At 49.1% G+C, this 14,771-nt stretch overlaps 1 protein-coding gene across 2 annotated transcripts in view; it reads left to right on the plus strand.

Moving 5' to 3' along the window:
- LOC138566226 (laminin subunit beta-2-like) overlaps nucleotides 1–14,771 on the plus strand; it is a 594,957-nt gene that overhangs the window by 223,201 nt on the left and 356,985 nt on the right. For both annotated transcript variants that reach the window (XM_069643287.1, XM_069643286.1), the window contains one exon: nucleotides 834–969. In XM_069643287.1, the coding sequence (XP_069499388.1) occupies nucleotides 834–969 (136 nt within the window). The remainder of the gene's footprint in view (nucleotides 1–833; nucleotides 970–14,771) is intronic.

A 14,771-nucleotide genomic window follows, 5' to 3' on the forward strand; every position in this document is an offset into this window, starting at 1 on the left:
ATATTGTCAGATTCTGCAATCTGCATATCCCCATATGTTTTGAACTACGGCATCCATGAACCCCAGCTATTGACTTTGCTGGCTCAGACTGATGCGTTTTGTAGTCCAAAACATCTGGAGAGCTAATGGTTGCCGGCGTAAGTCTGTTTAGCTCCAATGAAGAGTAAAGCTGAGGCGTATGGCACAGAGACACAGGACGAAATCCTAAGGGGTCTGCTTCTGAAGGAATTTGAATGGGAGAATTACCAAGAGACTCAACACATGAGATACTTATTCCAGTCCTGGGCTTTGCTTTTACTTTATCTATACTTGAGTCTGTTTTTTTATTCAATTGATGTGGCCCAAAACTACAGCTCCCACATTTCAATTGATGGAGAAATGAAAAACAAGGAGTGGGACATGATGACCCCAATGGCATAAAGCCACTAGTATTGTTGGCATATGTGGTTGGCGTATGTGCACCCGTTTTTGGAGGAATATTGTGCTCAGGATCCCCTTAACTCTCCCTGTCTGCACTGAGGATCCTGTTTAACCTTTTAAGTGCCAGGGTGAGCGGGGCTTCCTCTGTTACTCAGCACGGAAATATACACCCTTAGCCCTTCCGGGGGTAAAGGGTTAAGGCAGGAGTCTGCAACCTTTGCCTCTTTGGAGGTTTGGGACTACAACTTCCATCAGCTCTATCCAGCATAGTCAATGGTTAGGGATCATGGGATTCAGAGTCCAAACACCTTCTGAGCTGCAGGCTGCAGACACCTGATTCAAGGCATGGGTTGAGCAGGTCTAGGTTTCAGATGATTGACCTTTCCCCTTTTCACCTCTCTTTTCTCTGCCAGGATGACAAGAAGTGCTTTGTTTGTGACTCGAGGAGAGCGTACGACCCGCTCTACAACCCCATCAGCCACCGCATTGAGAATGTCATCACCAGCTTTGCCCCCCACCGCAGAAAGGCCTGGTGGCAGTCTGAGAACGGTAAGAGGAACGAGGCATGCACGTAGAGGTGACCGGCCGGAGCATCTGAGTGGCCACCATGGCTGAGGCCAAGGCGGTCACCTTCCAGGGTGTAACCATGGGCACTGCCCTCATAGGCTGGTGTCTCTGCGAGACCTGTAAGTTAGTCTGATGAACTTCAATGTTGGTATGATGTAGCCGCCGTAGTGGCTCTATGTTAAGCCTACATTGCCCACTGCATTGAAAACAGGAAACAGCTGAACTAGCTGAACTCTGTCTTGAGGGCTCTGCAAGGGTTAAGTTAATGGCATTAATGTTGAATCTCCACTGGGAGGTCCTGCCTCTTTGGTCGCCTGTGATATCTAAAGCTGTGTGCACTGGAACATGGTCTGAGGTGGTGATGGGGCCTGTCTCCGCATCGCCAATGTATGTCTGTAGGTATTTCAGAAGCAGGAAGACGCATTTTCCCTCTGTGCCATCAGATCTATTCACGATTTTACAGCATATTTTCTTAGCAGAACTGAGGCACCCCTATTCTACTGAGTGGGCAGAACCCATGCACCCTTATTCTACTGAGTGAGCAGAACCCAGGCACCCCTGTTCTTTCGAGTGAGCAGCAAAACTGAGGCACCAACATTTATTTGAGTAAGCACAACTGAGTCACCACTGTCTACCGAGTGAACAGAACTGAGTCACCCCTATTCTACGGAGTGGGCAGAACCCAGGCACCCCTATTCTTTTGAGTAAGCAGAACTGAGTCACCACTGTTCTACCGAGTGACCTGTACTGAGGCACCCCTATACTACTGAGTGAGCAGAACCCAGGCACCCCTATTATTTTGAGTGAGCAGAACCCAGGCACCCCAGTTCTTTTAAGTGAGCAGCAAAACTGAGGCACCGACATTTATTTGAGTGAGCAGAACTCTGTCACCACTATTCTTTTGAGTGAGCAGACTGAGGCACGCCTATTCTACTGTGGCATCCCTATTCTTTTGAGTGAGCAGAACCCAGGCACCCCTGTTCTTTCGAGTGAGCAGCAAAACGGAGGCACCCCTATTTATTTGAGTGATCAGAACTGTCACCAATTTTCTTTTGAGTGAGCATAAGTGAGGCACCCCTATTCTACTGAGTGAGCAGAACTGAGGCACCCCTATATTTTTGAGTGAGCATACGTGAGGCACCCCTATTCTACTGAGTGGGCAGAACTGAGGCATCCCTATTGAACTGAGGCACCCCTATATTTTTGAGTGAGCATACGTGAGGCACCCCTATTCTACTGAGTGGGCAGAACTGAGGCACCCCTATTGCACTGTGGCAGCCCTATATTTTTGAGTGAGCAGAACTGAGGCACCCCGATTCTTTTGAGAGAATAGTACCGTGCATCAAGGCTAAAGCATGCGTGATAAGTGAAGTTTTATCATATGGTTTGGCCGTTACATATCCTCCTCTCTGCCCCACACCCCCCACCACCCACCCAGCACCCCTCCCCGGTGAGGCCCGTAGAACGGGTACATATCGCCACAGTAGAAAAGTGTTTCCACATTTGCTCATGTAAAGTGTCATGTAACCTTAACTCTATAGCGGCACTAGATCACATACACACGCATGCATTAAGCATGCGTGTGTAATGTTGAGAGTAGCGTCTATACCAATGTGTCTCCCTTGAGACTCCCAGCTCTCTTGCCATTTCATCTTCCATTTCCTCCCCGTGGCATTGTGTGAGCTGCAGAGGAGCAGCTATTCCTGTCCTCGCCCTCTCCTGGGCCACTTGCAAGGAACGCAGTGCGTGCGATCTAGTCTAAGCTCTGCGTCAGCAGTGAACACTCCACAACCAGGACCATCTCATGCAGCAGCCAGCTGCCAATGCTGGGAAGCGAACATAGTATACATTACTCTTAAAATTCAGAGGTAAAAACTGTAGTCATTAGAGAGTTACAGTGATCAGATTTAACACAACAAAATTCAGCGGGTGTGGGAAGTGATGGCCATCTTGAATTGGCACCCCACGTAGATGCCCACCCCCCCCCCAGGATGTAAATTTGTATATCATTGTCAATCCCTTCTCTTATAACATGTATGTGCGTGTGGGCTTTGCAGTAAAAAGACTGGATGCCGTTTTATCAGCTCCAGAAATAAGAAAGGCTGAGTTCACTCTGTCTAGAGTGAAACACATGACTGCAGGTTGCCCTTTGCCCTCTCCTGCATGCGCTCAAACCTCTGAGCTATCCTAGATATGCTTTTAAGGAATAACTTCCAGGCCATTTCCTGGCACTTGTGGTGACCCGAGCATCTGGGGCCCAGAGGAAGGCGGGGCGTCCACACAGCTGCCCAGTAGCTAGCAGGAAATGCTGACCTGCAGGTCATCCCACCAATCAGAGACTGTCAGCGGAGCACAGTGGCCATCTTTCTACCCTAGAGTGTCTTCCCTCGGTGAGTTATGTTCACACTGAAGCCTTTTTACAGGCAAATAGAGGGACGTCTGTGCGCCACGTGGATGCGCACGCCAGAAGCCGGACACAAATAGCGAATAGGGGTTTCCCTGTTGTTCCTGTCCATACGTCCAGCGTGCTTACGCCCAACTGCGTGATGACAAACGGGGAATGTGTTGGAAGTGGAGAAGGAACTCCGGGTGGTCTTCCCCTCCCACTACGCTTGACCCGTGAAAGGAAAAATTTAAGTACCAGATTTTTCCTTTCACGTCTCAAATATTCCCCAAAACAGCCTCCTTTTTTTCGGGGGAAACCCAATGAGAGTAAATACGGTATTTCGGTTCTTGGGCGGGGAGCACATGCTTTCCCGCTCTAAATGTGAACAGTCTCTAAGCCGGGAATCCTGTGTTAGTGCACTTACTGCTGAATGATGGGAGCAGGGTGTTAGTGCATCTACTGCTGAATGATGGGAGCAGGGAGTTAGTGCGCCTACTGCTGAATGATGGGAGCAGATTGTTAGTGCACCTACTGCTGAATGATGGGAGCAGGGTGTTAGTGCACCTACTGCTGAATGATGGGAGCAGGGTGTTGGTGCACCTACTGCTGAATGATGGGAGCAGGGTGTTAGTGCACCTACTGCTGTTAGTGCACCTACTGCAGAATGATGGGAGCAGGGTGTTAGTGCACCTACTGCTGAATGATGGGAGCAGGGTGTTGGTGCACCTACTGCTGAATGATGGGAGCAGGGTGTTGGTGCACCTACTGCTGAATGATGGGAGCAGGGCGTTGGTGCACCTACTGCTGAATGATGGGAGCAGGGTGTTGGTGCACCTACTGCTGAATGATGGGAGCAGGGCGTTGGTGCACCTGCTGCTGTTAGTGCACCTACTGCTGAATGATGGGAGCAGGGTGTTAGTGCACCTACTGCTGAATGATGGGGGCAGGGTGTTGGTGCACCTACTGCTGAATGATGGGAGCAGGGTGTTAATGCACCTACTGCTGAATGATGGGAGCAGGGTGTTAGTGCACCTACTGCTGAATGATGGGAGCAGGGAGTTAGTGCACCTACTGTTGAATGATCGGAGCAGGGTGTTAGTGCACCTACTGCTGAATAATGGGAACAGGGTGTTAGTGCACCTACTGCTGAATGATGGGAGCAGGGTGTTAGTGCACCTACTGCTGAATGATGGGAGCTGGGAGTTAGTGCACCTACTGCTGAATGATGGGAGCAGGGTGTTAGTGCACCTACTACTGAATGATGGGAACAGGGAGTTGGTGCACCTACTGCTGTTAGTGCACCTACTGCTGAATGATGGGAGCAGGGTGTTGGTGCACCTACTGCTGAATGATGGGAGCAGGGTGTTGGTGCACCTGCTGCTGTTAGTGCACCTACTGCTGAATGATGGGAGCAGGGTGTTGGTGCACCTACTGCTGTTAGTGCACCTACTGCTGAATGATGGGAGCAGCGTGTTAGTGCACCTACTGCTGAATGATGGGAGCAGGGTGTTGGTGCACCTGCTGCTGTTAGTGCACCTACTGCTGAATGATGGGAGCAGGGTGTTGGTGCACCTGCTGCTGTTAGTGCACCTACTGCTGAATGATGGGAGCAGGGTGTTGGTGCACCTGCTGCTGTTATTGCACCTACTGTTGAATGATGGAAGCAGGGTGTTAGTGCACCTACTGCTGAATGATGGGAGCAGGGAGTCAGTGCACCTACTGCTGAATGATGGGAGCAGGTTGTTAGTGTACCTACTGCTGAATGATGGGAGCAGGAAACTTTTTTTCTAACAATTTCAAATACTGCAGTCAGAAGGACTCTTCCTAAGGAATAATGATAATGATGTGTTATTTATATAACTTTTTCATCAAAGTGCTTTAAATAGAACATATTTACATACAATTATCACCCAAAGGAAGCTGGTACTCATTTATCAAGCTCGTGAGGATGAAAGGCTGAATTGGCCTTGCCGGGATTCGAACCTGCAACCTGCTTATCACAAACAGATGGAAGCAAATCCGCAAGCAATCAGCCAGATGAGCTTTCATACTTAATATTTGGAGGACTGCAGTGATACATTTCTGGAGAGAAGAGTGAGGTGTCCAATCAAGTTGTGCATGGGAGGTTAACAGACTAACACATTAACGTGTTGTAATGAACGCCATAATGCTATATCACTAGATATTTGTCTAGCACCTTTCTGCCAGTGTTTTGGCTTTGAAGCACTGTAGTGGCCAGAGTGAAGGGTTGTGCAGTGGTGTGAAATCTGCACATACACCCTGCCACCACCGCCCCCTCCCCCATGATGGTGATGGGGTGCTAGGAGAGTTCCGCCAGAGCCCCAGTGTAGAGTCCAAGGGTGCACCTGGACTCTTTGGATCACTGATTGGTAGCAAAGGCACTTCAGAGGGGGGAGATGGGTCGACAAGGTTTGGGAAGTCCTTTAAAACTTCTGGTGTCATTCACTTTAAAGGTACTCCTAACATGTTTCGGTCCCTTGGTGTACCCCAGTGTCAGTGATCTTGAGGTGTTCCTGACCGCCCCAATCCAATGCTTGGTACCAGAGAAGGTTAGAGTTAATATTTAAGTAACCTATCCAGCTGGCAGCCACAGGAGATATAACACTGATGCTGCGGTGCTATGCGAACCAGGGATTATCGATGTAGGCACAACTCCGCTAGAGCAGGATGGAGTAGAACTCCTATGACAACATTCAGGTAAGGTAGGCATCGCTTCAGCAGCTGCAGGTCTCAGGCTCGGTCATCTGCCGGGGAGCCTCTGTTCTGGTGCTTTTGCCCCTTATTACAGAAAGACCAGGCTTCCTTGAGAGCAGAGGGTTCTAGGCTTTGACGAGGGTGATATTGCCATGTGACCGAGTCCAACCCCATCCTCGTTCTCCCCCAGGTATATGGGAGTCTAGCTCTGCGGTAGCATAGCCAGAGCTTTACTGTCATGAATGCCGTGGAAGATTGCAGGTTCTTGCAGAGCTTCCTTGCATCTGCTCTTCAGGTCGGCATTTTCTTCCTTGTTCTGTGGCTCGTACCCAAGTACTCAAAGTTAGTGTCACATTTACATGTTTGGAAGGCACCAGTTCACTGTAGGAGCCAAAGGTAGCTCCCGGTAGCTGTTGGTTTCAAGCTAACCAGGCTCTACTATGCTAGAAGCAGGAGCTAAACAGTTCCCAGCTCACCTCAATTTCGAACCCTGTATTGGCTCGTACGCAAGGCTCCGCAAGTAACTGGAGCCGGCCCTCCACATTTATGGGTTATTGAGATCACCCAATTTAACAGTTACAGGCTTTTTTCAGGCAAACTACAGGAGGAGACTCAAGTCTGATTCCAGGCACAGTTGATCCACTGCTGCTTCCGTGGGACTCCAAAGCCATGACCACGTATGCCCACACTCTCATCACATGTAGGCGCACTGTTCAGATGGATATTCAGAAGCAGCCCTGTGGGGGCCACCCTAGTTGATGAACAGTTGACCCCACCATTGTTGATAATTGGCACGTGAGTCTAGCCAAACACTGTCAAGGTAACACAGACTGAGCCATTCGGCAGATTTCAGATCAGGAGGTGTGTGTGGGGGATGTGGGGGGCTGGGGTAGCCCAGTCAACCACATAAGAGCATTCAAATAAATCAGACAACACACGAGAGAAATAATATTCTCATTTCTTAGGCCTTTAACTCAAACGGGTCAAGTAAAGGTCAATCACCTACAACGAAAACACACGTATAAACTCATAGTACCTCTGTAGAGCCAAAGATTCAGATAGGCACCTGTGTAGGGAGCAGGAAGTCTTGGAAGTCCTTTGAGATCCCGGGCCAGAACTCCACCAATCACAACCAGTCAAGGGAGAGTTAAGAAGTGAACTTAACACCCAATGGTAGGGGTGGGCTTCAAAACATCTATGCATTTCCAAACCCCATACTCCAATTTTCTGGGTGCCCACACCTAGTGTGCTCAGAACCACTGGGGCACTTACTTCTACCCTTGGTCCAAATGCAGTGGGAGGCAGTAGAAGCTGTGACTCCAGTCGGCATCTGGCTTATTTCAGGCTATTTATTTATTTATTTTATTTATTCGTATTTGTTAAGCGCGCAGCAGCCCGGAGGCAAGTTCCATGCTCTGATAGAACGCTTCCAAAAATCCACAAGCAGGAAGCTTCAGGGCAGCAGTTACAACAGGTCCCATATTGAGAAGAGACCCACAGGACACTGCGTCAGAGATAGGGACACTGCGCCAGAGTGACAGTGGAGGGCTGACACTCTCACATCAAGAGAGAGGGACACTGCACCTGATCGGGGGTTTGCCCTTGAGGCTCATGGCTGTGAGGAAGACTCGGCTCCAGGATGGCTCTTCTTCTTTCTGGAGAGCAGGAGCCACAAGCAAGATGGTCTCCAGTGAGTCGCCAACCTGCAGAGCCCTGAGCTCCAGCTCAGAACGCTGATGCCTTGGTAGAGGGGCACCAATGACAGCTTCTGACAGTAGGTTCCAGACTGGTCGGTCCCATCAATCCCAGGGTGGAAACAATGAGGTGGGCGAGACAGGGCTTCACCAGGACTTGGCTTCAGCAATGCTGGTCGTCCTCAGCAGCAGTCCTCGTGGTCCTTAACGCAGGCACCTCTTCTTTGGGGGTCTTGGCTCCAGTGGTCAATCTGAGAAACACTTTATTTTTTTATTATTTGCATTTTTAAAGCGCTCACACACCCCGGGGGCATCGAGGCGCTGTTACAGGAATATGTCTTTTAGTTGCGTATTTATAACGTGCTTAATACCTTGAGGTTTTATAAGCACGGACCCGGGGATCGAACCTGTGTTGCTTTGTGTCGTCTTATTTCCAAGGCGAGCACGTTGCCTCTGAGCTATCCTCCCGGGACACCTCTTCTTATCTCGAATTTGGGCTGGAGGCTGCCTCAGCCCACCAATGTCAAAGATCGCACTATTCAAACAGTTAAGGGCTGTTCAATTAAGGGCAGCCGCCCACCCCAGATCGACCCAGCAACGTGTACAGCCCCCTGGTTGGATTCGGTTGAGCCTGTCCCAAGCCCACGTGGCAGGCCCGGTCACACACACCCTCACTTTGCCGATTAAGTGCATGCCATGTATGGCTTATCTGGACCTGAGAGGGCAGAAGAGCATCAAAGAACAGGAAGGGCAAAAGGTAACAAAACTATTACTAAGAAAGACAGAAAGGGGTACAGAGTACCAATGCAGCACTTTACGGCGACGTGTGCTACTGTAAAACAGTGCAGGAATCCCGCACTGGGGGCACAGCCCCCTTCACTGGTACCCATAAGAGCTGGTCTGTGCCCCCAAAAGAGGAGAGTTGAGCGAGGGAACTAAAGTAAAAAGACTACTCATCTCCAAACCTCAGTGGAAGGGTCAAGCCATAGCAAGTTGCTGAGGGTTCTATTGACGTCAATGCAAGGAAATGTGCAAGAGTAACAATCTTTATCAACACCCACTTATAGGACCAATGTTCGGCTGGAGGACTCTGCACTGCACTTTAAATAGAAGGGGTCAGTGGTAGGGGTACACCAGATCAGTATCTCTTCAAATTAAGTACACGAGGCACCCAATGACCAGCTAATTCTAATACCAGCCATTTCTAACAATAAGCAACAAGGTGACTGGGGTACCCTGACCTTGCGGGACCTGGGACCTCTAAGGAGGCGCATAAAATATTTGTGCCAATGTTAATTGTCTTGATAAGCAGTCCTTAGGCATAAGTCTGTAAACCAGGCAGGGACACTGTGCCAGAATGGCAGTGGTGCTGGGCTGCCAGGGGCACTGCGCTAGAGTGACAGTGCAGGGCGTCCACTCTCACATGAAGCGATAGGGACACTGCGCCAGAGTGACAGTGCAGGGCTGCCACTCTCACATGAAGCGAGAGGGACACTGCGCCAGAGTGACAGTGCAGGGCTGCCACTCACATGAAGCGAGAGGGACACTGCGCCAGAGTGACGGTGCAGGGCGTCCACTCTCACATGAAGAGAGAGGGACACTGCGCCAGAGTGACAGTGCAGGGCGTCCACTCTCACATGAAGCGATAGGGACACTGCGCCAGAGTGACAGTGGTGCAGGGCTGCCACTCTCACATGAAGAGATAGGGACATAGCACCAGAGTGACAGTGCAGGGCTGCCACTCTCACATGAAGAGATAGGGGCACTGCGCCAGAGTGACAGTGCAGGGCTGCCACTCTCACATGAAGCGATAGGGACACTGCGCCAGAGTGACAGTGGTGCAGGGCTGCTACTCTCACATGAAGAGATAGGAACATAGCACCAGAGTGACAGTGCAGGGCTGCCACTCTCACATGAAGAGATAGGGGCACTGCGCCAGAGTGACAGTGCAGGGCTGCCACTCTCACATGAAGCGATAGGGACACTGCGCCAGAGTGACAGTGGTGTAGGGCTGCTACTCTCACATGAAGAGATAGGGACATAGCACCAGAGTGACAGTGCAGGGCTGCCACTCTCACATGAAGAGAGAGGGACACTGCGCCAGAGTGACAGTGCAGGGCGTCCACTCTCACATGAAGCGATAGGGACACTGCGCCAGAGTGACAGTGGTGCAGGGCTGCTACTCTCACATGAAGAGATAAGTACACTGAGCTAGAGTGACAGTGCAGGGCTGCCACTCTCAAATGAAGAGATAAGTACACTGAGCCAGAGTGACAGTGCAGGACTGCCACTCTCACATGAAGCGATAGGGACACTGCCCCAGAGTGATAGTGCAGGGCTGCTACTCTCACATGAAGAGATAAGTACACTGAGCCAGAGTGACAGTGCAGGGCTGCCACTCTCAAATGAAGAGATAAGTACACTGAGCCAGAGTGACAGTGCAGGGCTGCCACTCTCACATGAAGTGATAGGGACACTGCCCCAGAGTAATAGTGCAGGGCTGCTACTCTCACATGAAGAGATAAGTACACTGAGCCAGAGTGACAGTGCAGGGCTGCCACTCTCAAATGAAGAGATAGGGACACTGCCCCAGAGTGATAGTGCAGGGCTGCCACTCTCACATCAAGAGAGAGGGACACTGCGCCAGAGTGACAGTGCAGGGCTGCCACTCTCACATGAAGCGATAGGGACACTGAGCCCGAGTGACAGTGCAGGGCTGTGACAGCGGGTGCAGGAAACTAGTGAGAGGGGGTCACTGCACACATCAGGGGTAAACTCGGCCCAGTCCAGCGGGTTGTGGCTGGCTCTGCGCCATCTTGGGGTGCCTGGACCGTCTCTAATCTATCCGTAGCCTGCTGGAAATGTGGCCTCCGGAGCTGGGAACACTGTTCCTTGTGACGGCTCAGTGTCAGGGTCCGGCTTGACTGAATTCCACAGGAGCTGATGCTGGCCCCACAGACCCTCACCAGGAGTTCACCTCTCAACCCTTAAATATAAGCTGAGCTGAAAACCCCAAGAAAGGGAAAGGGGAATTTGGAGAAAATAACAACGGAGACACTGCAGCCCTGCAACCGTCTGGTAGGCTCTGGTATCTGTGGTAAACAAATACACCTGGTTACTTATATGATAAGAAAACTTCTTTTCTAAAATTATTCTAAATAAACTCTAAACTCTTTACCTCTTAAACCTCAGTAAAGACTTAGAGGTTAGTAATCTTTGTGGAATATCTTGTAAATATATCTTGTGTTGTGGATATAGTTCAAGCCACTCAAGTCTCTTTAGAATCCTAAAGTGATGGCCTTTGCAACATCTTTTCAGAACTAGATATTCTTCTTGCTTCAAAGTTCTTTTAACCTTACGTAGTTTTCAATGCTTTCATAAATTGCAGTCTTTCTCTGAGAGTATTGAATTCCATTTGCATAAATTACTTTAAATAATATTCTTTAACTTCCTGGAATACTGCTTTCTTTCTGCGTGTGAATTGTTTCCTTATTTACACAAAGAACGTATAGTTTCTTCCTTAATAAGCGTGTGCGATAAACACGTGAAATCAGAAGACGTGAAGAATTGTCCTCACGTTTAAAATACACACGCGATTATTTACAAAACCCGCGCGCGTGAAAAAATACGTAAACGCGATAAAAAATAACACGCGCTGATTAAAATGGACTCGCGCTCTATCGCAACCCAACACGCGCTTTCTCATGAGAAGTCTTTCACGTAAAGAATGCACACGTGCTAAAATTCACTCGCACAATTCTTTTGGGCACGCGCTATATCGCAAAACCACACGCGCTTTCTCAGGAAACGTCTTTCACGTAAAAATTGTACACGCGCTAAAATTCACTTGCGCAATTCTTTTTGGCACGCGCTCTATCGCAAAACCACACGCGCTTTCTCAGGAAACGTCTTTCACGTTAAAAATGTACACGCGCGCTTTCAAAAAACACATAAACGACGACTTGCGAGCTCGCACACACATTAAACAGTCTTGAAGAACATTACACGCAGTTAATAAACTTTAAACTCCTACGCACAATCTTCAAGCTTGTTTTCCTTATAATTACTTTAACTGTAAATGTCTTTTTTCTCAAATGAATTTGAAACTTGTTTACTCTTTAAGTTTTCTTATAAAAGAAAATGAAAGTTCACTGTGACAATCTTAAAATCTTTAAAAGAACGATCCCACCTGATGACTTCTTATTCAAACTGGATCAGCAAACGATATTCTTACTTCTTTGGTAGATTTTCTGAGCTCTGAAAAGGCCTTACTTAAGGAGCTTAACTAATGTACAACCAGCCACTGAATTTCTCTGGATGAAAGGCAGTTTAGAATCTTGCTCACCTCCCAAGAATCAAACCCATTGTCCTCTCCACCAATCAGGCAAACCAAACATATCATTGTTCCTTTAACCAATCAGATTAAGTTTCTTTTGCTCCATCTTGACTTGGGCAAGCACAATGTTAATTCTATGTACAAACTCTTCCTGTTACTAACCCAGCCAGTTCTGAAAGCCCAACTAACCCAGCCAGCTCTGAAGGCACAATGTTAATCTTGTTACTGTTACTAACCCAGCCAATCCTGACACTCAGTCCACCCCTCACCCACGCCACCATCCCCAGGCCCCCTTTAGTTCCCCTCCACCCTCCCGCCTGCTTTCATCTCTATGGACACAGATGCCGCGGCTCATGGAAGACCGCTTACCGACAGTGTTGCGGTACATACAGCAGATACCCATGCACTGGAACTAAGTCCACTGGCAGCAGTGCGAATCCAGTGCACCCGTATCTGCACTCGCACTAATGTGGTTGCGGATCCGCAAATTATGGGGCGCACGTACAAACAGGCTTGCGCATGTGTGCATTGACCATATACCACTGCATGTTTCCAGGGAGATGCTCCCACCACAGCAGATGAGCAGGCCTGGCAGCGGGAGGGGGGAGAGGGGGCTGATTATCTAGCAGAGCTCAATCTTTCCATTCATCCCAAGCGGAATAATGTCCAAAGGAAGCAGTGACTCATTTCATAAAGAGATAAAATAGTAACTGTAAACCATGTTTGGCTATTTCTGTCCCTGTCTTTTTTTCTATCTGTGCTAGAACATTCCATCAGAGGAGGCACGGGGGAATCGTGCCCCCCGCCCCATAGAGCCCTGGGATGCTGCTGCAGCCCTGTCTGGATCTTTATTGCCCAAATACGTCTGTATTGTCATATCCCATAATCCCACTCTGTATAGGATTCCCCGCACAAACTCCCCCCGCCCCATGGATTTGCCAGAATTCAGATGTCATTTTCCTGTCTGGTGGCTCTGCCCTAGAGTGCATTAGAAAATACACACCGCCCAATCGCCATGGGCACGCCCTAGAGCCCCCACCCCCGCTGTGCCCTTTATGTGTAGAATAAAAGCGCAAGTTGAAGCTAGCCATACCATTCATCTGACTGACTCTGCCCCAACCCCGCCAGCCACCCAAAAGTGTTGATCTATCATGAAACGTCCCAGTTGTCCTTTAGGCCACAACTTTGGCAGTCGACTCTCTCGCCTTCCTCCCTCATTGCCAAGAAGTCCCACTTTCAACTCTTCCTTCTCAAAGGAATTCTCCCTTTCTTCACTTTCCCACAGAAGCTCAATATCTCGAGAGCCCTGGTTCTTTCCAGGCTAGACTACTGCAATAGCCTTCTCTTGAATCTACTCTCCTCCTCCCTACAACCCCTCCAGTTTATCCAGAATAGGGCAGCAAAACTTATCCTTGGCTTCAAACCCAAGGATTGTATCTCTCCAGGCCTAAAATCTCTTCACTGGCTCCCAGCTGCTGCAAGGGTCAAATTCAGATCCCTCTGTATCATCCATAAGGCTGTCTGGGGCCGGGAACCACGCTATCTGCAACTTGCTCTTACTAAATGCTCTCTCTCTAGACTTCGACGTCCCTCTTGCACCAACTCTCTATGCATCAAGCGTTTCGCTAAACGGAGCTTTTCTTCAGCTGGCTCCCGTTTATGGAACAGCCTCCACCTTCCTCTTTGTCTTGAGCCGGATCGCCTCAAATTCCAGAAGCTCCTCAAGACTTTCCTTTTCACCTCCTCCTTCCCTTCTTCCCTCCTCTGCTAATCTCACAGTTTCTGAGATTGGTGACCAGGGCCCTGATGTGTCCTTCGGGGCCCTGTCCTCCCACACCCAATCGCCTTCAGCCTCGGCCCGCCCTCGGCACTTGCCTTGCCACCCACTGGCCTATGTCACTGTAAGCCTGCACTTCCCTCTTTATTGCAGCTGATCACTCCCTAGCACTTCCTACACTGGGCACTTACATCTGCTGCTCACCCACGAGTGCGGACACTCCAGCACTTACCCCCCACTCCTCCTTCCCCTTTCTTCTCCCTGCCCTCACGGTCTGAATGCTCACAAGGCCTAGTAGATCTGTCTTGATCCTCCAGTGCATTTATTGTTTTTCAATCCCATGTTCGCTCCCTGTTGCCATGTGGGCGCTTTGAAACACAATTTACTTGTTGTATAAGCGCCTAACAAATGCACAAAAAATAAATAAATAAATGCTGTGCTGATTCAAACAATTGAACAATATTCAGGACATAAATAATGGAGGACACTAAGATTTTAATTGAAAGGCCAGTTTCATTTACATTTTTTACAACAGTGTAAACATTGGGAAAACATTTCAATTGCATATCACTAAAAGCAACCGGGCGATTGAAATTTCAGGGGTTCTTTGTTGCCCTGGTTGTTCTGCCTCCCCACCCCTCCTTTATCAATATTGTTCTTATTAGACTTCAACTTCACAACCATTTTGTTTTGCGAAGGGACTCCATGCACCGGCATGGGTGGTCTCTGGCTTATGCTGCAGGAAGTGCCATTTATTCTCATCCTGGGGCAGGTGTATTTTTCAGCATACAGAGGGTAACTGAAGGGGGGCGTACACCCCCTACTTTATTCCTTCATACTACTTCTCCTCTGAGCTTTGTCGCTTGTGTGATGGCT

The sequence above is a fragment of the Ambystoma mexicanum genome, chromosome 2p (assembly GCF_040938575.1).
Source record: "Ambystoma mexicanum isolate Mex_15411 chromosome 2p, UKY_AmexF1_1, whole genome shotgun sequence".
NCBI classification, from domain to species: Eukaryota; Metazoa; Chordata; class Amphibia; order Caudata; family Ambystomatidae; genus Ambystoma; species Ambystoma mexicanum.